The sequence below is a fragment of the Mytilus californianus genome, unplaced genomic scaffold (genome assembly GCF_021869535.1).
Source record: "Mytilus californianus isolate M0D057914Y unplaced genomic scaffold, xbMytCali1.0.p SCAF_1, whole genome shotgun sequence".
Lineage (NCBI taxonomy): Eukaryota > Metazoa > Mollusca > Bivalvia > Mytilida > Mytilidae > Mytilus > Mytilus californianus.
In genome coordinates, this window is record NW_026262581.1 from 33764826 (window position 1) to 33791558 (window position 26733).

The 26733-nt window shown below is 31.3% G+C and overlaps 2 protein-coding genes across 16 annotated transcripts in view; one reads left to right on the top strand and one right to left on the bottom strand.

The window, feature by feature from the left end:
* Positions 1–1622: 1622 nt before the first annotated feature.
* Positions 1623–25316, bottom strand: LOC127719370 (HAUS augmin-like complex subunit 7). Its single transcript, XM_052225475.1, has 10 exons — positions 25214–25316; positions 20587–20693; positions 16163–16239; positions 15094–15155; positions 14603–14721; positions 8332–8502; positions 6888–6987; positions 5945–6154; positions 4393–4501; positions 1623–1843 (listed from the first exon to the last, which is right to left on the bottom strand). The coding sequence occupies exons 1-10, from the start codon at positions 25280–25282 to the stop codon at positions 1713–1715; spliced, it is 1155 nt and encodes a 384-aa protein (XP_052081435.1). The 5' UTR covers positions 25283–25316; the 3' UTR covers positions 1623–1712.
* A 24-nt stretch (positions 25317–25340) lies between these two features.
* LOC127719310 (battenin-like) overlaps positions 25341–26733 on the top strand; it is a 70284-nt gene continuing 68891 nt past the window's right edge. For 14 of the 15 annotated variants that reach the window (XM_052225361.1, XM_052225380.1, XM_052225369.1 and 11 more), the window contains exon 1: positions 25354–25439. In XM_052225361.1, the coding sequence (XP_052081321.1) occupies positions 25382–25439 (58 nt within the window). In that variant the 5' untranslated portion in view covers positions 25354–25381. Of the gene's footprint in view, positions 25440–26733 lie in introns of all 15 variants that reach the window. The other variant, XM_052225465.1, reaches the window with a different exon arrangement.

Consider the following 26733-nt stretch of genomic DNA (forward strand, 5'->3'; position numbering starts at 1 on the left):
ACTCACAAGTACCACAAGACAACTATCCACTAAAGATATAGGACAAGATTATTAACAACTATAGGTCACAATAAGGCCTTCAAAAGTAAAGGAAGCCCACACTGCGTATAGTTAGATGTAATTTAAACAATTCGATAATATGGCATTTGTTTCGAGCTAAAATTTTAAACAATGACTAGATTGGAAACAAGTCTTTCATTGAAAATTTACTTGCAACTTGCAAGTGTCTACACTCTTTTGATGACGTCATATTAACATGAATATAAATTTTCAATGCAAACCGAGCAATTTCCTTAGGTTTTGTGGATCAGAATCATATATAACAAAATCGGTATTTTTACATTACATGTTACATGTTTGTTAGTTTTAGCAAATAACTTATCCTGATAGAGTACTTAGATCGTCGAAACCCTCCAATGATATTCCTCAATGTGATTGATATCTAGAAGATTTTGTCACTTTTCTCCTAACTAATTATTTCTCCTCTGTAAACGGTTTTAAGAAAAATAAAAACAAATTTCATATTTAACATGTTACCATGGCATCCAACTATGACAAAATGTGTATATTTTGTACAGCTTCTTTAAACAACTTTTAAGTATATAATAAGCTTTATATTAGGATAAAATATGTTAATAGTTATAATAAAGCTTCTCTTAAATTATATTGTATTTTCTTGCCTGTGCAAGATGTTTCCTCAAAGGAAAAAATGACAGAAAATGCATAAACTCTGCAGTTTTCTTTATTTTCATGAAAATGATGTATATTACGTAAATGTGACATCATAACATTAAAAATATTATGTAAATGTGTTTATATTATTTCTGGATTTTATGCATTTCCAAACATTTTGTGCAAATTTGAAAGAGTGCTCAAAAACATTATTTAAATAATGCCCTTAATGCCCCTACTCCTTTTTGATGTCACAATGCTCATGTTATTACATCACAGGAATAGCCGATTGTTCAATGACATCATTCACCCTGATTGACCTCATATCTCATTCATATAAAGGAACTCAAAATTGGTCTATTTATGTCTTATAATATAAGAAAAGCTCTATAAAAATTCTGGTTTCAAATTTCCATATGTTAAGGAATGAACCTTCATTCTGACAAGTCTACCTTTTGTATTAAATTTTTAATTTGTTCTTGTCCTGAATTTCCATGAAATAATTGCCTCTTGAAAAGCAACAATCGATCAATCATATGAACTTTTCATCTCCTTTCCTATAATTTCTCAGAAATTATAAATTATATAATCATTAAAAAGGTTGCATGTGGGAGTTATCATATTGCATGGTCACATCTAGTTGGTGTAATTTCCTGTTTGGTCTCGATCTTATCTTTTTTTTTTTTTTTTTGCATCATGAAATTTTATTTTTTATTTTGGTTATTTCCTTGTATTTCTATGTGGATCTCCCACTCACCACTATCCTTTCATCCTCAATTAAAGATTAGATTATTATACATTATACTCTCAAGGAGACTTGTACATTTTGGTCCCAGGCAAAACTGATGAACTTTATTCCAGAAACCCGTTTAAGTGCACTGAATTCAGTATTATACTTTCATGCCATGCAGAAGTAAAAACTAAATTTTGCCTTCAAATACAAACAGTAATTATTGAAGTAAATTTTTTATTATTTATGAGACATTTATATGTACAAATTTGTTAAATTATTATAAAATGCATATTTGATGTAATTACTGTCACACCTTAAGAATCGAGGATCTAAAGGAAATGTTTGTACTTTCATCTACCATATCATGACGTTGTATTGATTCATCCAAAACACTGACACATTCCTGGAAACTTTCTAAAGCTGCCTGACCTGTTGATGCTGTAAAAGATAATATAAACTGTCAACACAGAGAAATGTCTTGAATGTGTAACCTAGTCAAAACCTTTCAACTTTATTTTTGGCTTATCATCTTGATGTAACAATTCAAGGTGTACAGTACAGTAATGGCTTCTTCAAGAATCAGCCAGAAGCCTAATAACAGAATGTAATGGTATTCAGACTTAATCATGTTAATAGTAAACTCATTTTCTTATTACTACTGTCTAGCTGATTTGTTTTGAATTTTTACCTCTAGAGCTATGTAAAAAATTTAGGTGGTGAAATTAATATTACTTAGGTAACAGCTTGCTTCTTGCAAAGTAATTTGTATTTTAAAGGAGTTCCCCCTAAATAATCAATTGATATTTTTTTAAAGCTCATCATAAAATTTAGATAGAGAAAATATTTAACAGCTGTCCTTTGTAAGTTTGAACGAGACATGCATTTACTTTTTACTGGTCTAGTCTTTTGCAGATTGTGGTATTGTTTAGGATTTCAAATGGGGATTCAAATTGAGGCTATTGTTTCTCTCTGCATGAACATTAATCCATCATTGAGAAATGATTCCTTGTTTAGAACACCTCACTGTCAACTACCTGAGATACTACTTCATATGAGATACAGGTCAGCATGAACATTAATCCATCATTGAGAAATGATTCCTTATTTAGAACACCTCACTGTCAACTACCTGAGATACCACTTCATATGAGATACAGATCACAGAGAAATGATTCCTTATTTAGAACACCTCACAGTCAACTACCTGAGATACTACTTCATATGAGATACAGATCAGCATGAACATTAATCCATCATTGAGAAATGATTCCTTGTTTAGAACACCTCACTGTCAACTACCTGAGATACTACTTCATATGAGATACAGGTCAGCATGAACATTAATCCATCATTGAGAAATGATTCCTTGTTTAGAACACCTCACTGTTAACTACCTGAGATACCACTTCATATGAGATACAGATCACACAGAAATGATTCCTTGTTTAGAACACCCCACTGTCAACTACCTGAGATACCACTTCATATGAGATACAGATCACACAGAAATGATTCCTTGTTTAGAACACCCCACTGTCAACTACCTGAGATACCACTTCATATGAGATACGGATCACACAGAAATGATTCCTTGTTTAGAACACCCCACTGTCAACTACCTGAGATACCACTTCATATGAGATACAGATCACAGAGAAACGATTCCTTATTTAGAACACCTCACAGTCAACTACCTGAGATACTACTTCATATGAGATACAGATCAGAATGAACATTAATCCATCATTGAGAAATGATTCCTTGTTTAGAACACCTCACTGTCAACTACCTGAGATACTACTTCATATGAGATACAGGTCAGCATGAACATTAATCCATCATTGAGAAATGATTCCTTGTTTAGAACACCTCACTGTTAACTACCTGAGATACCACTTCATATGAGATACAGATCACACAGAAATGATTCCTTGTTTAGAACACCCCACTGTCAACTACCCGAGATACCACTTCATATGAGATACAGATCACACAGAAATGATTCCTTGTTTAGAACACCCCACTGTCAACTACCTGAGATACCACTTCATATGAGATACGGATCACACAGAAATGATTCCTTGTTTAGAACACCCCACTGTCAACTACCTGAGATACCACTTCATATGAGATACAGATCACACAGAAATGATTCCTTGTTTAGAACTTCTCACTGTCAACAACCTTAGATACTACTTCATATAAGATACAGATCACAGACTTGAACTGAAGAGTAAATGGCTATCTGAATTCAATAGCAGTCAACAATCTAAGCACTGTGGACAATTGCATACTTATTATTTGTTTAATATTAACATGATCAATGCATATTGTTATGTGCATAAACATTCAAAAATTGCTGTTTTATTTATTCTCTCCTTTATAGCATATATATATACGTAAAGAAAATTCCAGCTAATTTTTTGTCTCCCAGAGTCGAAAAGCTAGACTTAGGTATACATATGCTGTTAACAGAGGCGGCGTCAACATTTTGCTAAAGTTTATGATTAGGTCAGTTTAAGGGGAACCACTAATGGTAAGTCTATGATATTTGGTATGCAGTTGTATAAGCATTGGAGATTATTTGTCGCTGCCCCTCAGTCATCATCTATTGACTGAAACTTTGGCATAGTTGAAAATTCAAAGTTTGTGGTAAGGTCAGTTTAAGGGGAACATCTTATGATAAGTCAATAATATTAAGTATGCAGTTGTATTAGCATTAGTATATCTTATATCTCATAAATTATTTGGCTCTCTTTCTTCTGTCATGGTTCATTGACTTTAAGTATTTAGCATATATATACATCTTAGAGAATGCTAATTTCAACATTTGCATTTTACTATCAAAATTGAATAGACTAGACAATTTGTGGTTCATTTAACCACATGAAATTTTACAAGGTAAACATGCTTGCTGACATTTGTTTTCTTTTCAAATTGTTCACAACATCCAATATAATTGTATCTTTAAAAGCCACAATTCTTACCAAGACTAGTATCCTTCTGTGATTTCATTCCAGATCTCTTTAATTTCATTGATGCTTCCTGGCTTAGATTTGAATAGGAATGTCTGATTGACTGAAAACCTTTCAACATCTACAATGTACAAAAAATAATGAATGTATAGAAAGAAATAAAAATAATATATTTAAAAACTGTCACAATTGTTGTTTATATAAACAAGGCTAGTATCCTTTCAAATACTGCCACTGCAAAAAACAAGTGAAACTACGAGCGACTGCTCACTGATGATACCCCCGCCCAAATATGCATTTTTATCCTGCAATCGACCTTTCTACTATACTAATACAGGTGTACAGATATCACGAAGCGATATAAGTATACTAGACGTATATAGTCTCCTGGTATCCTGCTTCTGTTGCGAGCGAACAGTTATGTCAAATTACTGTTTACGTCACAGTTCAATTTGGGGACCTCATTGCGGTCCGCGTTCAAGTCATGTCGATTTCTTTCAAAAACAAATTCAACATTTTAATTGCAGGATAAAGACAAGAACTGTTTAGTGTCTTTAAATATCAGCTGTATTTGTACTCGCCTCGAAACAGGAGTAATACTAATAGCTTGCTGAAGCTCGCATTACACCTGTTTCTAAGCCTCGTACAAATACAGCTGATATTAAAGACACTAAACAGTTATTGTCTATGTTGTTGAGTGCTCAATCTGAAAACATATCACATGGTATAGCTGACTTATATAAACCCTGAAACCAAATTTCAGAAATCCTTGATGTAGTTCCTGAGAAAAATGCGAAGAAAAATATTCATGGGACGGACGGATGGACAGACGGATAGACGGACAGATGAAAAATATTCATAGGACGGACAGACAGACAGAGGTAAAACAGTATTACCCCCCCCCCCCCCTTTTTTTTAAAGCAGGGGTATAAAAATCATATGTCAAGTAAAACAAATAACAACTACATGCAAAAAAGGTCTAATGTAAACTATATTCCAAAAATCGTTGCATTTTAATAATAGTTTACAAGTATGGTATGTATCATGAGTATCTGAAGCTTTGAAAAAGATAATTCATCAAATTTTGCTTTTCGGTAACAAGTGTATTCTTTCTCTTCAATAGCTGTCACAAAACATTTTCATGATTTTTAATAAATCAAACCAAAACACTCCTTGAAACTATAAAAAACATTGATTTGATTTGATTTTTTGGTGTTTTAACGCCACTTTTAAGCACTGCTTTTGGGCTATTTAGTGGCGGCCAGTTTTTATTGGTGGAGGAAGCCGGAGTGCCTGGAGAAAACCACAGACCTTCGATAGGAAAACTGACAATCCTAGTCAATTAAGATTGAAGTCTAGTGCACCCGCACGAGCTGGGTTCGAACTCACAACCTCAGCGTTGACTGGCTAGTGATTACAGTAGTAACTACTTAGACCACTCGGCCACCGAGGCCCCCTATAAAAAACATAACAAGGATAACAGGAAATTACCAAAAATATAGGACTTTCTAATAAACCACACCAACTGTCAACATACAAACACAATTATATAGTATGTACTTACTGCAACAAATTGTTGAAGTAGATTGTGTACTCTTTTGAAAGCTGTACCAAGATCTGATAGAAAAGGTGGAGATTTATTACACCAAAGACACATTTCATTTTCATATAAATATGAGAAATTGGTAACAAGATGTGTCAGTTCAGTTAACACAAGCTGTAAGGTCTTCTTTACTCGCTCCTTTTCAGAAATTTCCTCTTCTTCATATTCATACTGTAAAAAAAAAAATTTAAACAGTGAGTTTATTGATAAATAGTTTTTAAGCTTAAAGATTATCCCCTTGGGAAAAGTTTTCTGAATGTTCAATATTTTGATAATTTTTTCACAATTCAAATTTCATCCAACATTTTTATACCTGGAAGTTAGCCATTTGCAATCTTATAATAATGATGATTATTGCATTGTTTTGATAAATTATGTTGCATATTTTTGACTGAGTGTTTACAACAACTGATTGTGAAAAGATTGTAAAGAAATTCTTATCAAAAAAAGCAAACCAGACATACAAATATTTTGATTTTTAACATAAAAAATACCGTATACCACCCAACTTTGAAATGAATTTTGCCCTCTAATTATTTTTTGGATTACTTTTGTTGTTGGGCTGCTGTTTCAATGACATACATACTCCACATATTTTAATCATGTGAGATAATAAAGTATTTACAATTATAAGCTAACCCCATCACAGGAAATTACATGAGTCTTATTTTACACATCTTTCATTACAGGGGAGACAAAAACCTGGTAAACATAGGATATTGATAGTTTTAATTTGCATCCTCCCAGCGGTTATTTCCCTTGAAACTAGAGATTGATTATCATTTGCTTAATATCCTTGGAAATGTAGATTCCATATGAAAGTAATCATAAATCTAAAGTAATAACAAACTATAAAGTATACATATTTATATATGGGTAAGCAATTCCAAATTTCTTGACTCACTTTCTTTTGAAGTTCCTCTAAAATTTCCTTTTGTCTCTGTATATCTTTAGCTAAATTTTCTGCTGAATCTATCAGATTTTGTACATTTACTTTTGGAGGACTAAAATAAAAATTCATGATTTCATTACTTTTATCGTCACACAAAATTGTAAACAAAATGCAAATGCATGTTTGAAATTAATCAATTTTTGTACAGCTCTTAAACCTTCTTAACCCACAGTTTAAAACTATTCCTGCTTGTCCAAAGACAGGCATCAGAAGTGCAGTCTTTGTTTAATATGAGCCTTCCGAAATTGCATATGTTTTTTTAGCAATGTTGGTTTTCAAAATCATGGTTTGTGACTCAAGGGAATCCACATACATTTAAAAATATATCAATTCCATGGAATTTCTGTTCTGAACTGATGTAGTGTACAAAACATATATGATAAAAACACATTGTTTAATTGTTTGTCTTATTTAATAAATTATTCAAGTTTGTTTGTTTGTCGTTGCTTTTCATAGTTTATAAATAGTAAAATTGAGAATGGAAATGGGGAATATGTCAAAGAAACAACAACCCGACCAAATAGCAGGCAACAGCCGAAGGCCACCGATGGGTCTTCAACGCAGCGAGAAAATCCTGCACCCGGAGGTGGTCCTCAGCTGGCCCCTAAATAAAATTGTGTACTAGTTCAGTGAAAATGTATTTATTCATTACAAACAATCCTAACAAGCACTTGTCAATACCAAAGCAAGAAAGGAAGAGCGCTTTTATTGCTGTTCTTCATCTGAAAGTCAAATCTTAGGATATTGACTCATGTAAAGACATCTGCTTAATATCTTTCTTATACAATTAGGAAAGAAAAGAAATTATAAATTTAACAGGTTCTATCTAGCATGTTAAACCTGCAGAAGAAACCTTCATTCTATGATTATAAACATGTATATAGAAATAAGGAGATTTTTATTATTTTGAAATTCATTTTATTTTGAAAAAATAGGAAAGTCCGAGAAATAGTCATTCTTTTATCATTTACAAAGTCACACTAAAAATTTGACAATCCATCCATGTATACTCCAGCTTATATCTAATATTAATTAAAAAAAAAACATTCAACGTAAATTCTCATATGACTATATCAAAAGATTGTACCGGTACTTGTAAATGTTTTGATAAAACTGCATGCCAACTTAATAGGAAGAGCAGGATGGACAAGTTGGAAATTGTGTTTGCATTTCGCCCACTCATAGGCGAAAAACAAAACCCACATGAGCTCTGGTACATATTCATAGCAACTTGTGAAAAGGTTCCAAAACAAAACCTGAGAAAATAATATGATGAGAAAATTTAATTTACAATATCTCAACCCTCTTCCTGTCAGACTGAAAGTAATATGTAAAATCGTTCCTTTCAATATTTAAACAACAGCAATTCAAAATATTTTTTTTAGAAAATGAATACTTTTCTCTTGTATGTCCTTGATCAGCCCATGCTGCCTCTACTTGTCTCTGTAGATCTGCTGGTAAGAGAGTCAATCTTGAATTGAAAATGGCTCCTATTTTCTCTTGGTTCATTAGTGTATCCATATAGTTACAGTCACTTGTAAACTGTTCATATAAACTCATCTCATCACTGAAAACAGATAATATTCTTCACATAAATAGTGTACAATTTTCAAATCAATGCATTGTACTATCTTTAGGCCAAAATATATACATATATATTTGATTCCTGTCTTTTAGAAAAAAAAATAGGGTATGTACATAGGTAAAAATAATTTTGTATTGAATATTTTAAATAGACCATATAGAAAAATGTTCTGGACTTTTAAAGTGCTTAATCACAAAAATATATTTAAGTGTGTATTAGAGTTTTTTTTTCTGTACTAATACTAATATATTTTTTTCCTAATCATAGGGCTCATTACAAGCGTATCAATCAAGCTACATATACCGATAATACAATATAATTATGATTATTAATACATATAAGGGATCATAGATTTATTCTTACGAGGAAGCTCCGAGCATGCTTGGAGGATGCTCGGAGCTTTTTAAGTAGGCTCTTCTCAGCAGTTTATGTGACAATAATTATCATAATCCATTAAGATGTCAATCAAATCTATAGCACTTTTATAATAAGGAAAGTAGAGCATTATAGAGGAAGCTCCATTAACACCTGTGTAAACATCTGGTATATTCAAACAAATCTTGCATTAATTTTACAAAACTATAAAATAGATGAGAAATTCTTCAATATTACTATACAATGCTTGGTATCAAGTTTTCACAGAAAAAAATGATTTTAAAACATTTTCTTAATAATTATCATTCTTTTTCAATACACATGATACTAAAAAACACTCAAATTTTATATTTAAAATATAAATATATTTTAAATTTATACTATATAAAATGAAATATAAAAGTCATCAAAGACACAAACTATGGTTATTGATTTATATAAAATATACTACCAAAACATAGTACATTGAGTTTCATGTGAAAAAGGGTTGATCTTTTTTTATATTCCATTTAATTTGACAGTTGTTTGGAATTAACCCTCCATTTCATTGCAGAAAAGTTTTTTTGAGTCGTAAACATGTATCTTGGGTGTTTCAAAGCAATAAAAATATACTATATTCTACAGGGAAAAAAGGGGGAGAGAATTTGATTGGTTAACTTCTGGTGATGTTTACTTTCTTATATGCATTAAAAAGTTATGCTATATTTTCACTGTAGTACAGGACAGGATAAAACTTTATTTATGTCAAGTATTTCTTTATTTAAAACATAGATAAAATTCTGCACATTTTTTTTGAAATATAACAATCATGACAATTAAACAAAGACTTATAGGGGGAAAATAATTATACTCATGCCAAGTATTTCTTTATTTAAAACAAAGCTAAATCTGCACAATTAAAAAAAAATGCCAAGTAAAGAGAGACGTACTAGAGGGAAAACAATGGTGGTATTACCCCCTCAAACCAGGCTTCCACTAATGAATTATAACTTTTCTTAAAGTAGCCATAATTTTCTATAAAAGAACTTAGTTTGCTATTTAAAAAAAACATATTACCATTGTTTTGTTAGGGGCATTATTTAAACAAGTAATTTTCAAAATAACCTATACAAGTTATGTTGAAAACGAGGCTGTTTCAAATATTACTTCTATATCATGAATAAGTAACTTCTGTTAAAATTATTTGTATAGGTGTCCATTCATACAGGTTTTACTAGCTTTAACAAATTTTCACAGACATCTGTTTTTTTTCCCCATGAAATATACTGATAAAACTATTTAAATCCTCAACAAGCACTAATTGCTTTTCTGATGCCACACTTCTTGGTCAAAGATTGGTCTCTTGGGGCTATTAAAATATCATTTCCCCTTAAAATCTTAGAAATAGACAGTTATAACTAGATATGGAACCTTTAATTAAGACTTGAAGTTATTTATAATTTGAATCTTCATCAAAAGCAATTACATATATTCCTTAAATAATTGTAAGTACTAAGTTTTTTGAAGTTGTATAAAATAATTTATTAAAGTACCGGTAATATTTTTGTCATTATTTTTTAAAGTAACCTCTCTATACTCATCTCAAATTGGATAAATACTTAATTTTATTTAATGAAATGATATAAAAATTCTTAAAAACTACATTTAGTCCATGCTTTATTTGACATTTAAAATAACTATTGAGTTATTAAATAATTTTTAAAAACAAAAAATACTTATAAAAGTGACTAAAAAAAATTAGTTGTTTAGTATCACCACCTGACTGTTGTTTGTGTCTTGATAATTTTTATGTAGCATGTTATATAATATAAACTATCTCTAAATCATATCATCTAGTTATAAAATTTGAGAATTTTTTCATTATAAAAAAAGGAATGATTATTAAATATAATAAGAAAATATTTAAATGACTTTTACTTTTTGTGGAGACTTGAAATTTCTTTCCAAGCATTACACAGCACTGTTGAAGTATTTCTAATCTATTTTATAGTTTTATAAAATTTCATGCAAAATGTATTTGAATAGACCAGATGTTTACACAGGTGTTAATGGAGCTTCCTCTATAATGCTCTACTTTCCTTATCATAGAAGTGTTGTAGATTTGATTGACATCTTAATGGATCATGATAATTATTGTCACATAAACTTCTGAGAAGAGCCTACTTAAAAAGCTCCGAGCATCCTCCGAGCATGCTCGGAGCTTCCTCGTAAGAATAAATCTATGATCCCTAACAAACAATAATTGTTTAATAATAAAAGGAGAGTCAGTCCATATAGTATACACATAATTGTTTACTTTTTACACATTGTGACTTGGATGGAGAGATGTCTCATCATCTTCTTATTTATATGTACAAAGGAGGATAACTCCTGGTCCACATTACTGTAAATTCAGAAATTATTACATGCATTTATTATTGGGAATTTTTTAGAATGGACTAAATGCAAGATTAATTAATACAGTTATATGTATCAGATATAAGAATGCAAGTTCTTGTTATTGCTATACTTATTCAGTCGCATTATTAACATTATTAAAATTAATAATTTCTGAATTTACATGTACAGTATTCATAAACTTATTGTTAATAAAAAAAAATGTTTTTACAAGAAAGAATATTTGTTCTCAGATCATTTGCCCTTCTTGTTTCAAATAAAGAATTAAGATAATCACTGAATTCAGATATAAATTGCATGTCATCATTTGCAATTTTCTCAAAAGTTATAAAACTTGTGAAAAATGTTATCAAGATATGGTTCTCAAATATTATCATAGAGAGGGAATGTAAATAAAAAAATAGCTTCATCTTCAAAGGTGTTGAGTGAGCAAAACTTGCATATTTTTTTGTGACAAGGTAATACAACCAATTTTCCTCGACTATCAATAATTCTTTCATAACAACCTCTCTTAATTCTGAGACTATGGTTTCTGTGTCTAAATCTAAACAATGGGAATCGTTTTTGTTGACTTTTGATATAAACAAAATTTTCAAATTTCAAGTGGAGATTGAAATCAAAATAGGTTTTTAATTTGCTGTGCTTACTATGAGACATGGAATCTCTTATGCTTTTCCAATGATTAATAAAATCTAATTTGAGGCATTTTCTAGCAACCTCATAAATTTGTTTTCACTATACATGCTATATTTTTGACAAATAGAGAGATCAAAGGTTAATATCTTGCTTTCATAGTATGTCATACATGTCATAACCTAATTGTAACTGAACTTTGAATAATTGATATAGTAGAGCTTATTAATCAGTTCTAACGCTTTTGCATTTAGACAACAACAAAAATAAAAAAAATGTGTGCCTTACAACAATAACTATTAATTTCATATAATAACCAATTTTCTTATAACTGATCATGATAACTTGTAGTCATAATAAAAAAAATTATGAAATGTATTTCATGATACCTTTTAAGTGTTGAAACAAAACATTTTCAAGCTCTTGAGAATCTAATGTAAGTCACAAGAATCTTAGGGTTTCACTCTTACATTATTTATTTTAACATCTAGCAACTATTTGGATAGCTTTTAAGAAAAAAAATGAAATATCATACAATTACTGTCTTTTGATGAGGTAAATATGCGGTTCTATTGACTTTTGGAAGACTGATATTCACTGAGGCCGATGGCCGAAGTGAATATCAGTTTTTCAAAAGTCAATTAAACCACATATTTACCGAACCAAAAGACAGTAATTGTTTTATTCCATATTCTGAGAGAAAACAATGTATTTATTGACAAATATTTACCAAAACCAATTGTACATCAAACATTTTACCATAACGTTACATGTAAAAGCGTGTGCCGTTTATTGCGGTGAATATAACTTTTCTCCAGGTGAATAAGCTTTTTAATTTAAAATCCAATTCATATAAAGAAACCTACTAAAATAATGCCAATATGGAATAATATGAGTTATCAGTTAATTACAGAAAATTAGTTATTAAATGTATAATAAAGTGATATAGATTAACATGGTTTTGATCAATTCTGTTTTGTTAACAATGTCAGTTTGCTGTCATCTTGTTTTATGCATGCATTACAGCATCAACAGTTCATGCATTATTAAACAAACTAACATCTTGTTGATTCAAGTACAGTATACAAGCATGCAGCATGTAGGAGTAAGCTCAATTGTAGTTTTTATTTATGTAACATCCTCGTTTTTATATATATTACATCCTAGTTTTTATTAATGTTATGTCCTAGTTTTTATTAATGTTATGTCCTAGATTTTATTAATGTTACATCCTAGTTTAATTTCATAATAAGGGCTATTCCATTAAAATGTATGTGAGAGGGTAGGAAGGGAAGTTTAATTATTGAATGTGGGTCATGGGTCTTTTTTCAGTATGCGTCTACATACCAGCCAACTTTTGAAAGTCCTCATGGGGGTTTTAGTGCACGACAACAATTCTTTGCGACATATTTTGCGCGTGCTGTTTTGTGGTCTAGAAAAAGTGTCATATTTGTATGATGAGCTTACAAGCCCTTTTCTTAAGTTTATTAGCATGATTCTAGTTATTATTAATATATCAGTAGAAAAGATGAATCTGTAGCTAGAAGACCAGGATTTATTTTCTTGTGTTAGGATATTAAATGATTGTTGATGTTTAAAATTTAAAATTATGCATAAAGAAGGACTTTTATCAGGTTGGGAACAATACCCCAAATAAGGGGTAACCCCTCAATGTAAGGACATTAAAAACCAATTTTAAGTACAAATGAGCACATATCTATAATATTTGAAGAAACTTTTCCTAAAGAATTATACATCTATCTGGTAATATATGGTCAAAACATGTCCAAGAATTTTGTAATGTTCCTGGATTTTTATCTTCTTTATAATTAAAAATAATTGGACCCCTCATTTAGAAAAGACTTTAATGAATTTTCTCAATTTTAAAAATTTGAGTTAAAAAATCTTAAGTTTTCTTTTTTCTTTTATACAACAGTCATTTAAGGGATATACCCCTCATTTGGGGGTTTGTTCCAAACCTGTTTGTTTGGTCCTTGTAAAAAAATGAAGTACAAAATGTATAGTACATTGTACCTAAAATGATTTGCCCCATTTGGTAATTTAATTGAATACAAAAATGACATATGTTTCAGCAAGTGTAATGTCAATAAATTAGTGAATAAACTACTATTTATTATCTTTATGGTAGTACTGCATCATTGAATTTTGTCAATCAGCCATGCTTTTATTCTTAAGCTGTTTAAGAACTTCCTTGCAGATGAAAATTAACCTTCCATGTTCACGATTTTACAATTCTGACTAACACACAGAGGAATACAACACAAGTTCAAAATCTAGCATGTTAGAAATATCTTAAGAGAAAACATTTTTGATTGGCTTATTAATTTGATCATGAGAAACACAGAATTTGATTGGCTGATCACGATTGTCTTCCCTTGGGAACAGGTCAAAATCGGGAATACAATCATATTTTTCGTGTAGATTTTCACAAAATCGTGTTTTAGAGGTTTTTTCACGATCAAGATCGTGCAATCGTGACAAAGGGTCAAAATCGTGTAGTACACGCCTAAATTGTGAAAGTTGGCAGGTATGCGTCTATTACCATTATGCAAAATTATCTAAAAAATGGTTCTTGGTTCTGGGATATTTTGAAAGTCCCTTCCTACCCTCCCACATACATTTTAATGGAATAGCCCTAACTAGTTCATTTATTAACCTGACAACACCTGGACTCCTTAATGCCTTATTCTGTGGGTCTTCAGCGGTATCCATTATGCATACAAGGTCAATTAAATTATCCATAAAAGCGGCTTGTTTGGATCCTGTTGTGACTCCCTGAAAATTCAGACATTAAAAGTTTGGCAAAAATGATTCAATTTGATCATTTAATAGAAATTTCATGTAATCTTTTGAGAAATATACAGCACTTAAGAAAACATTTCTAGGAATTTGGTCTAGCTTTGAACTGATGCAGTTTTACAAATTAATTGTCAAAATTAAAATTCAGCTTTTTAAACTGACAGTTTGAGCCCATCTTTTCAGGTCTGATACTGTAAATAATCGCTATATCTTGAGTCAAATCTTTCTCTTTCTTTTCTTCTTTTACCAGATGGAATTGATTTTCTTGAGGCAAGCTGTGTGAATTTTATCAACATGTTCCTTTCACATGTTTTATTGAAAGTTACATTGACAAAAAAACAAACTTACCCTTATAAGATCAACATCATCATATCTACAGAGTCCAAGGGTAGATCCCACAAACAGAAGTCCTAAAATGAAAAAAAAAAAATTATGCACAGTCACTCCCACATTGTTTATATTTATAGCAACATAATCATGCAGTGCATCAACAAGCATGACAAGTCATTAAAATAGGACAAAACTATCAACAAGGCTATAAAAAAAAAGTTTCTGGAGATTATTAGGATATGGAAATTATTAAACCAATGGATGCATATATTCTAAACTAAGTCCTCTGTGCACTTTTTTTCACCTCTACGAATCCATAACATATAAATTTCCTTTCTGTGATTATTGGTCTAAGACTTTACCTGCTAATTAACTACTAAGCTTTGGTGCCAATATTTACCGATCGTAACTGACCTTGATAAAAAATCAACACAGAATCTTGGAGCACTTGTAAAAGTATGGTGGAAATCAATATTTATTTGGGTTTTTTTTAATGTTGCATGCATTCCTATTAGTTAATGAAATCTTGTCATAACAGTTGTTTGATGATTAAGTATATGAAAATTTTGTATCAATTTTTCTTCTGTCATCTTTTCCCTTCACACTTGCGCTGTGCGATTGCCAAATTACTAACAAGGTGTCATGGTTAAGGTCACTACATATATACAAAAGCTGACAATGATTTAGAGTACAGGATGACAATTATTCAATAGTCATGATAGTTATACATTTCTGAATATTAAGATAAAATCAAGATAATCTTTTTTAAAAAATTTATGTATAAAATCAAGGATATTCTTTTTAAAAAAGTTGTCTATGTATGCTTCTTTTATAGTAAAACTTCATTTTTTTTATACTGTTGTTTGTCATTTGGTCTTTTTTGCTTTTTGCAATGGCGTTATCAGTTTATTTTTCGACTTATAAGTTTGAATTTCCCTTTGGTATCTTTTGCCTTTCTCATATAAACATGATAAAACGTATTCATCTTTTTTCTTAAATTTGATGGATCATATGACTTTAATCATACTTACTTAAACAGGTTACTGTAAACAGCTTTGTTATTTACAAGTATTAAATTTGTACTTACTTTGCATTCGACTATCCATTTTGGACTCCACAGAGGCATACTGAGGATCTAATAGGTCATTTAACTGGCTGTCAAATCTATAAGGCAAAATAGAAATTGTTTTTTTTTAGTAAAAGGAAATCAATAATTCTGGAATTATCATTAAATTGAAATTTGAGTAAATTTGTATAAATTTATATTAACATTTTTTATAGTAAGTAAGAAAGTCAGTCAGAGCTCAGATATGTACAAGTCGAAACATTTTTTGACTTCTACAAGTCAAAATAAGTAAAAAACAAGAGTTATCTCTCTTTTTTCATGAATACTAATTCGACTTAATCAAGTCGATATTCGACAAATCTCAATTTAAACATTAAATGAATTCTGCAAGTCAATTTTTGTACAGCTGACAATTCACATAGATTATTTATTTTTCAGTAGGGATTATGTCCCCTTATTATAAGAATCGACCTGAAGGAGTCATTTTTAGTCTTCAGACTGGAACAAGTCTGTTTTGGTTAAAGCTGCTTCAGATGAATAGATGATTATGAAGGGACAAATGATTTCTAATATTTTCAATGAATATAATCATCAAATTTCGACTTGCATAAATACAAAAATATATCAGTCATATATTTTTTGTGTCTATGCAAAGTCTGGAGTATTTGACTGTTTTTTCTATTTATTATTACACCTTCAATTTTAAACCATCTTTCAGTTTGTTTTTTTACTTAAACAGATAGCTTTTTAATGTTCATTTGGCAAATAAATTAAAATGATTTAACTTTAAACTTTTTTTATTTTTTACCAAATAGTGTAATCAGAGAAGAGTATTCTTACAGCTTTCCAGTTTTTCTGAATGAATGATAGGATTACCACCATCCCTTGGCTGATTATCGATAAACCCCCAGTAATCACTTATTATAGTGACATGTGTATCATTACATACATTTAGGTATACAAATATATACATAGCAATTTGAAATACTTTAGCATTATTGTTTCATATTCGAAAAACGTAAAAGTTTACAAAATAGAAAAATAGAATTAGATGTCAAGTTGTTTTATATCTCAATTGTATTCAAAAGGAAAATGAACATAATGAAGATAATCATTCATTTTGGTCTTCCAACAATCATGACAATAAATAAGTGCCATAACATATATGAATCAAAGAGCTGAAAGCTCTGAGGAAAAATGACACCACTGTCTCTACTATTGTGATATTTTTTATGCAAGTCTTGATTTTCACATACAGTAATTAGTTTAACATTCCAACATGTCTCGTAAGCATATAATTGATATTCGTATATGTGTGTGTTATGTGAAGATGACAACTGGCTGTTTTTTTAGTACAAATGTATAGGTCAAGACTACCTGAATGATCTACAGTATCCAATGACTACTGGCTGTTTTTTTCTATAAATAAATAGGTCAAGACTACCACAATGATCTACAATATCCAATGACTACTGGCTGTTCTTTTGTACTAATAAATAGGTCAAGACTATTTGAATGATCTACAATATCCAATGACTACTGGCTGTTCTTTTGTACATATAAATAAAGACTACCTGAATGATCTAAAGTATTCTAAGTAATGTGATTTTTGTCTTGCAATTACATTTTTCTAAATCAAGAATATAGACTACTAGCATCCTTTTCAAACCAAATGATTATGAAGAGCCTGTTGTTATCAAGCTCTTATACCCCACATACTCATTAAATAAGTTACTATAGTGACCTATTTATTTCTGTTACTTGAAGCAAATTATATTTCTGTAGATTTAGACAATAGTATAATATTGTTTTACTAGTTTTATTTCACCTTGAAGATTAGACAAAAAGGGAAACTCCTTTGATTTTTTATTTCATGTCAGTCAGGTCGCTTTATATGAAACTTGAAACCACTTCTCTGCCATATTGTTATTTTATAACAACTCTGCCCTTGACCATGTTGACCCATGTAATTGATATTCATTCTTTAACCATATATCATAGTCAGTTAGTTTTTGATTTTGCACTCCCACACCACCTTTCAGGTCAAATGTCTGACTCTATTTAAGTTAATGACATTGAACAATCGTGGTATTAAACACAATTTCAATAGTGATAATGCTGTTCTAGTAGGTCACCATATATTTAACTTGGGTAGCATTCCAGTTATTGAAATTTGTGTCAGATTAGAACAATGATCTAGACCTTTAGGAATGGATCTTACAATTTAATATGGAGCCATAGTATGGGACTCCTACACGGTAATAAAAAAAACAAGCTTGAAAGGATACGTCAAGCGGCAAAATCTATCATCAGAAATTACAAGTCAAGAGAGGATGGACGGGATACGTCTCTAAAATGCTTGCCTAACTGGAACTACAACAAGATCTCCAGACAAGACGAACAAAGAGTTGAAGCTAGAAGTTAATATTTATGTAAAAAGTAGTTGAGGGGCTGATTCCCGCTATTGAACCATACTGTCATTCTAAAATATTATTGCGTAAGGATTTCTGTATTGTCCTTGTTATTGGTCCATGTCTTGGTGTATTGGTCTGAGGCGAAGCCGAAGGCCTATACTGCTGGCCGAGGACCAACAATAAGGCCAATACAGAAATACATGTAATAGTATCTTTATTAATTATTAAACTACAGTGTTACAATATTTTTGTATTTCATTTCACAAGAGATAAACATTTTTACCTTGAAGTGGAACTATCCAAATCTCAGTTTCTTTTTATAAGATGCAATATCTAATGATTTGGTGCCGTTTCCATGTATCTTCAGCCTTTTCTCATCTGATGAATTTTTCTACCCTTTCCAGTCACTATAAAGTGTTACAACTTTAATTTAGACACAACACATAAATAGTAATTGGAAAGGTACTGCCATTGCATGTGTAATGCAAATTTAAATTTAAAAAAAAATAATGTAAGAGTTGAAATTGATACAACTATCCATAAACCAATTGACCAAAGAACGAAGATTTGCGCAATTACAGAATGCATATGCCTGTTTCGGGTTTAAAAATAAAAGACCGTTTACAAAACATGAGAAGCGAAAGTGAACAGTAAAAATCGATTTGTACCATCGACATGATGAAATTATGAGGTCGTCAAGAAATGAACTTTGTGATAATTTACTCGTTCCCTAAAACCTGAAATAATTCCATCGTCTACTTTCAAAATGCTTTTCAAACGAATGGGACCGTCTTTAACCTAAAATATATGCCATACTGAACGTTTCAGCTTGTTTATGGTGAGTAAATAAAAACTGCGTAGTACAAACAACTGTTTACTTTCAGTTTGAGTTTATCGTGACTTACGATCTAAAAACTTGAGACGTTCCGAAATCCTGTTTTGGCCAGATCAGAACTCGGCCAATACGGAAAAAAAATCTGTATTGGCCGAGTTGACATCTTATATTGCATATGCAGTTTTCATCATATTAAGTACAATAACAGTGTAGTTAATTAATAATGATACAGTTACAGACTCTGCTGCTATAACTTTGTAAACAAAGATTCATACGCACCGCGTGGGTATAACCGTATTACTAATTTCCGATTATTAAAATCTTCGTAAATCTGGATAAAGACCAGTTTCTATCCAATGGATATCAAAATGATTCCGATTATTACTTTTTTAATGATTGTAAAGTTGAAATGGCATGAAAGGCTGACATTATTCAGGAGAACTATTTTGTCTAGCGATTGCTGATCATTGGAGGGTAAAAAGTCCAACACCACAACAAAACGGATCTATTTATCATGTATACATACCGATTGTTTACGATTGTAAGACATGTGCATAAAAGTGAAAGCTCGAATAAATATGAAAAATATAACAAAGGGATAGCTCCAAATACCATTAAATATCAAAAATCATATGGACAGGTCAAGGATTTCTATAGTGAGAAATCACTATACAAATCCTTGGACAGGTCAAGGTATCTTTTTGGTAAATAAAATAACGTATGTAAACTGGTTCCCGTCCGACTACAACACTTAAACAAAGACTTTGTTCGAGTGTAGCGTAATACAAGCAGATTCCAGTTAGTATGTAAAATAGTAAATATGAAACCGAGTGCGGTAGGCGGAGGCATAATCAACTTCCGTTAGTTCTGGTCAATGGTATCGGAAACATGCCGCTGATAGCGTCATTTTCCAAAAACTCTAAACTGCCCTGTCTAGAAAAGAGGTTAACTAAGGACTTGGCATGCTTGGGATAGGCACAGATGTACATTTTGTACATACAGTGGAGTTAAGTTTAACTAGCATGTTTTTTTTTTTAAATCTCAAAATCTCAATCAGTGGTCTAAAAAGGTCAACATGGTCAATAAATACTTAAAACACGCAATTTTAATCAAAACATGCAATATGGGTCTACAAAACCCTTATCTTTTAATTTCTAAAGTTTCAAGAAAACAATAAAAAATATTTGAACTCTTACTTAGAAAATAACCATTGTAATAATCTAATCCTGGGTTCCCCTGGTTTGAAGATGAGCTCAGTTATCCAAGAATCATCAACACCTTCTGTGTAAGGACATCCAATTTTCTGAAAGGAGAAATTTTAAAAATTACAGATGTGTCTGGACATATAAAGAGACTTCGTCTTCATGGAATTGTAGTTAAAAAAGAGAGATTTTTTGGTGTCATGTCCTTGGTTTCTTCTTCTGTTAATATTATCAAATTTTGCAGCAAACTGTCATTATATTCTTCATGTCATATGCTTGTAGACTTCCACTCATATATATATTAAGGAATGGTTTAGTCTAAATTTCAATCTTTAAATAGCTGCTGTGACCTAAATCTCCTGAAGAAGCATACCATTAATCCATGCAAGTTTGCTGAAAAAAAATTCCAAGCTCAAATAAATTGTTGCAAAACAAAACTTTACCATAAACATGATAAAAAGAAAAACAAAGAATTTATCAAGCTAATTTTGGTAATTATTGGATTTATGTTATAACATGATTAAAAAATATCAGAAAACAAAAAAATTCTTTGATGTTCTTCCCAAGGTTATCCAGGCTCACACTATTTCAGTGTCATACTCATAGGAAGAAGTTCAAGTGACTTCTCTCTTTGAAACTGATAGATACAGGTGGTCATGGTTGCGAGACTTAAAATTTACTGATTATAAAATGTTGAATTATTTGAAACACAAAGGTTTTTCTACCACCAGGGGTAATTTGTCTGAGCAGTTTTTAGAACAACTTTTTGAAATTTTAGTTTTTTAATGCTCTTGAACTTCGTATTTGATCTGGCCATCCAACTGTTTTGCCTGGAACATCACAAATGAAACTTACATAAATGAATAGTACGTCATGTACGTCTGGCATACCAAATTGTAAGTTATGATGAGTTTTTAATACAGAAGTGTTAGTTCACTCCCAGTGCTTTAATGTTTCATTATTACAATGATATATCTTGCCATGTGTATCCATTTTATCCAATTTTTTGTTATATTGTACAAATCCAATTTTATTTCATATTTGAGGATATCATTTCAGTTGTCTTACCTTATTTCTAGGTCTTAATTAAACTGTCATTTAAAGTTACACAATTATATTTTTCTCACATGTTATGAATTACCAACTAAATATCTAGCACTGTACATAATATATAGATATAAGAAGATGTGGTATGAGTGCCAATGAGACAACTATCCATCCAAGTCAAAATTAATAAAAGTAAACCATTATAGGTCAAAGTACGGTCTTCAACACGGAGCCTTGGCTCACACTGAACAGCAAGCTATAAAGGGCCCCAAAAATTACTAGTGTAAAACCATTCAAATGGGAAAACCAACGATCTAATCTATATAAAAAACGAGAAACGAGATACACTTATGAACCACATCAACAAACGACAACTACTGAACATCAGATTCCTGACTGAGAACAGGTGCAAACAATTGCAGCGGGTTTAAACGTTTTAATGGTACCAAACCTTCACCCTTATCTGAAACAATAGTGTAACATCACAACATAACACTACATGTATTAAAGTAAAAGAAAAAAGAACAAGAGACTCCCAAGAGTCTGAATCTCTCACCTGTCAAAAAACGAAAATAATAGAAAAAAAAAAGTAATTTTAGGACAAAAACTCCTATAAACATGATAAATAATCATCGTTGGTTTAGGTCATATTGATATTTTAGTAGATCTTGTTTTTCTGATCTTTCTTCCTGTCAGTCATTTTCAGTGTTGCTGTCGTAAATGCTACATGTTAAGTGGAGATGAAGCAAATACTAATTTTCAAGTCTTTGGTTTAACTCTCCAGAGGATTGAACCCACAACCTCCTTCACTTGAGGCAAGCACGCTAACATGAGACCACCAACATCTGTGAGCGGTGGATTTCTTTGCTTAGTTCTTGAGATTTAAGGTTAAACTCTAGTTAATAAATCATGAGCAAACCAGAAAAGTATTTTTAAGGCATGTTTTGACGTGCCACAACCTGAAATTTAAGGAGATGTAAAAAAAAAATTAGTTATATGTACAAGTAAATTTTAGAAAAGAATAAGAGAAGTTATTCAAACCTTTAAACCTGAGATCACCCCGAGTTTTTGGTGGGGTTCGTGTTGCTGTTGTACCCCTATTTGTGAAATTTTTACCTATTGTGTCTGTGTGTTTTGTTCACACATCGTTGTCAATATAATGGAATTTGATGTGACTGTCATACAAGTGAGAGGTTTAGCTAGCTTTAAAACCAGGTTTAATCCACCATTTTCTACATAAGAAAATGCCTGTACCAAGTCAGGAATATGACAGTTGTTATCCATTCGTTTGATGTGTTTGAGCTTTGGATTTTGCCATTTGATTAGGGACTTTCCTTTTTGAATTTTCCTCAGAGTTCAGTAATTTTGTGATTTTACTTTTTAAAAGAAAAATTAAAATCTTACCAACTTCTTTATACAAGAAAATATCATTTACATCTTCAAGTAAACAAACATGACTTGAAGAATATCGGACAACATGGTCCAGAGACAACTTGGAAAGAGTCAACTCGGACCGTGTACATGTATAACTTTAACTCACACCATCTATAATGACAACACAGACAAAGACATACTTGCCAACCCTCTTGTTTTGAGCGGGAGTCTCCCGCAAAAACGACAAAATTCTGGAAATCTCACGGAGGGGAATATGGAATCTCCGGCATTCAGATACTTTACCCTGGAATGACCCCCGTTTGTAATGTTAAGGTTTTTCATTACAGTCAATAGAAATAATACAACAATGGGCAATCATATGAAAACTTTGGTGAATAGTTTCAATGTTCGATTCATAAGTTATCTTAAATAATTTCTGCCATGTCAACTCCAATAAGAAAGAGATCTTTGTCTGGACCAAGCGGCAGTGTAAAAAAGAAGAAACTTAACTGCAAATTTCAAGCAGACTGGATGATAGATTTTCAATTTTTACAACCAAGTTCACTCAGCAATGAATCTTCAAGTATCAAGATTTCCAAAGATACTAGCTTCAGATGAACCTATGCAATACAAACATACAGAGGAATTTCTAGATTGCTACCTGGCATCAGCAGCTGAACTCCCAAAAAGGACTGAAGGGGAAACAGATGTTAGAATTTTTTGGGGGGAAATGTGTGATATAAAGAGTTATTTATTTTCAAAACAACCTAGACATCACAATTTGTCTAAGTTAGCCCTGGCATGTGTTGTTCCGCAAATAGTAATGCAGGTAGATAGTGAAAGTATTTTCTCATTGCTAAAATAAATTCAACCTGATCAACATAGGTCAGAATTGTCAAATGACATTATATGCTCACTTATTTGCCAAAACAAAATCAAAATATGGAATATAAATAAGTATTGTCCTGACTCCATGGACTCCGAGGTATTGAACAAGGCAAAAACAGCTTGTATATATTTTAACAATGAATTGAAGAAATAAAGTATATTTATTCACTCTTATTGCTGTTTTGTAGATGTATATAATTTCTACCAATCTTTATCAATCTAATATTAAACTTTATTTTAGCAAAAAAGATCAAGGTTGAAAATGTTTTATTCATTTGTTGAATTTGATATTTATTATTTTTGTGCTCCCGCCATTACCGGAGGGGGCATTAAGTTTTACCCTTGTCTGTCTGTACTCCCCAAAATTGGTTTCTGTTCTCTAACTTTAGTTTGCCTCAACCAAATGTTATGAAACTTATACATAATGGTTATTACCACAAAACACAGATCAAGTTGAAATTTGGGTGGCATCACTTTTAAAGTTCTCAACGAGTTATGCCTCTTTATAACGTTATATGTATATATGCAAGCAGGGGCATTATCTATGTTTTAACCTTAAGTATATGTCAGTTAGTCAACTTGGATCGTCAGTATGCCACAAAGGACATAACAGTCAGTCAACTACTGAAGAAGTATGTTCATATTTATGGACCGTCCGTTTAAGTACATTTTGTTGTGTCTTGTGATCTTGAATTGACTATAAAGATAGTTCGACTTCTATTCATACATGTAGTCTAGACGGTCCTTAGTTGTCTCTTTCGTCGTAAACACTCATTTTATCTTTTTAATTGTCAAAATAGGAATAGAAAATCTCCCTTTATACTGTGTCAGCATTTAAGATGGTCTGACTTCTCTTGACTTCAGACACAGATTTCTCTTTTTTTTGTAGACGGGTTGAGTTGTGTTACACCAGACTTGTATACTCATTACCCCTGAATGAATGTTAGTTCCCAGTTGCTTATACTCTAGCTGAGGAACCGTAGCTCATAGGTCCTAAAAAATATCATAAGGACCTATGGCTATGAGCTACAGTTCTGCAGCTACTTATACTCATAACAATATACACATTTGACTTGACAAGACCGTTTTTTATTGACTGTAAATATCATGGCGATTAAGACTAACGTTTTCTAGAAACGTGGGAATACTTTAGAAAAAAGTGATTGAAATTTTCACATTCAAACAAGTTGGGACAAGTGAATAATTTGGAAGAATGTCATTTACAGAAATAATACATTCATTTCCACTCTATCTTGACACAGAACAGTTTTCTACAATGAGGGCTCAAATAAAAAACAATGTAAGTTCATACATCTAGTCTGTCTTTAAACGATTTTGCAAGTTTTTGGCTTTTTGTGTTCCCTTTGAAAGATGCCGCCATTCTCCTCGGAATGCCTCGGGTGTTTACATTTTCCACTTTTCTTATCTCCTTTACATAAATTACAGAAGAGTTCTAGTTGTCAGCTGTCAGTCTATTGCAATGAATGAAAATGAAACTCGTTTAAAAGATGAGCTTAGTTTTAGAGAAAACATGCAAAGTATATATAATGATTTTAAGATTGATTGACACACAAAAGTAACAAAACTAATATGGTTTTTCGAAGTTTTTTATGCCTATATTATCTTTTGTTTTATATTTTAATAGTGTAATAAACACTTAGTGGGTGTTTAATAAATACACAAAATCCTACTCTGTAACCAGAGGTGTGCATTTGAAAGGCAGGATCCCCACTAGCGGATTTAGGGGGGTTTGGGGGGTGTTCGCAAAAACCCCCCGCTTGAAAATCTGAAAATAATTTTTGTATTAACCATTTCTTATTTAATGTTATCTTTACTATAAATTGAATATCCAGCACTGAATATAGGGTGACACGTTGTCGCTACACTCCTTTAAATATACACTTGTCATAATTTCATTGGCCTGAGGGGAACGTAATTGATAATTAGAAGATCAAAGGATTTAATTAAGACAATCCAAGGCTGATATACCTTGTTGGTTTTATGATTAAAACGACATTTTCTGTTAGCTTGGTTTGAAGAAAAATACTTTTTCACCGTATATCATATTCATAAGATTTTTTTTAGAAAAGGACACCTGCTGAATCTAAGGATATTGCAAACTTTATTTCCACATCTGTACCTAGTGCTCAAATGTATAGCATTCTAGATGAAAACTGGAATCCACCTAGTTCGTTTCCTTTTTGAAAAACGAGAAATGTACGGGTTAAATAGGTGCTTCAAATATGCATGGCTGCACTATTTCCCATGCATTGTCTATTCAACTTCACAGGACGGAATTTAATGCAAATTTTGCGGCTAGTGGAAAAGATGCAAGGGATGATACAGCAATTGCAAAACAGGTGGATACGATCTGTAATTGAATAATTAAACTGAATCATGTTATTGATCTGTCTTAATTATATTCTATCTTTAATCCCAATGAATGCTGTCTATATATATATATATCCTCATAAACATAAATGTTTTATATGCTTAACAAATGTTGTGGCCCTTCTTTGAATACATGGGTCAATATCCCTAATGCGCCTCAATTTGAGGAACTCAAAAGTTGTGCGTAAACAAAAAATCTCTGTGTACATGGTGTAGTGATATTGGATATGATTCTATTTTTAACAAGTGACTGAGCTTAACCATTTGTGTTGATTTGGAAAGTAGGTACCATAGAATAAATGTGTAAAAACTATGGAGTTATTAAATGTATTCAAAGTAATATGAGGCAGGCATTACCTGTGAAAGGGGACGAAGTCTGTATGATTTTTTTAATTTTAATTCAAACATATTTTAACTTCAAAATCTGTTAAAAAAGATACA

Coding starts and splice junctions, on each gene's coding strand:
- LOC127719370 (XM_052225475.1), bottom strand. CDS start 25,282: ATGGCGGCATCTTTCAAAGGGAACACAAAAAGCCAAAAACTTGCAAAA. Junction 8,503..14,602: donor AGGAGTCCAGGTGTTGTCAG/GTTAATAAATGA, acceptor ATCTGTTTTCAG/TGATGAGATGAGTTTATATG. Junction 6,155..6,887: donor TAGAGGAACTTCAAAAGAAA/GTGAGTCAAGAA, acceptor TTTTTTTTACAG/TATGAATATGAAGAAGAGGA.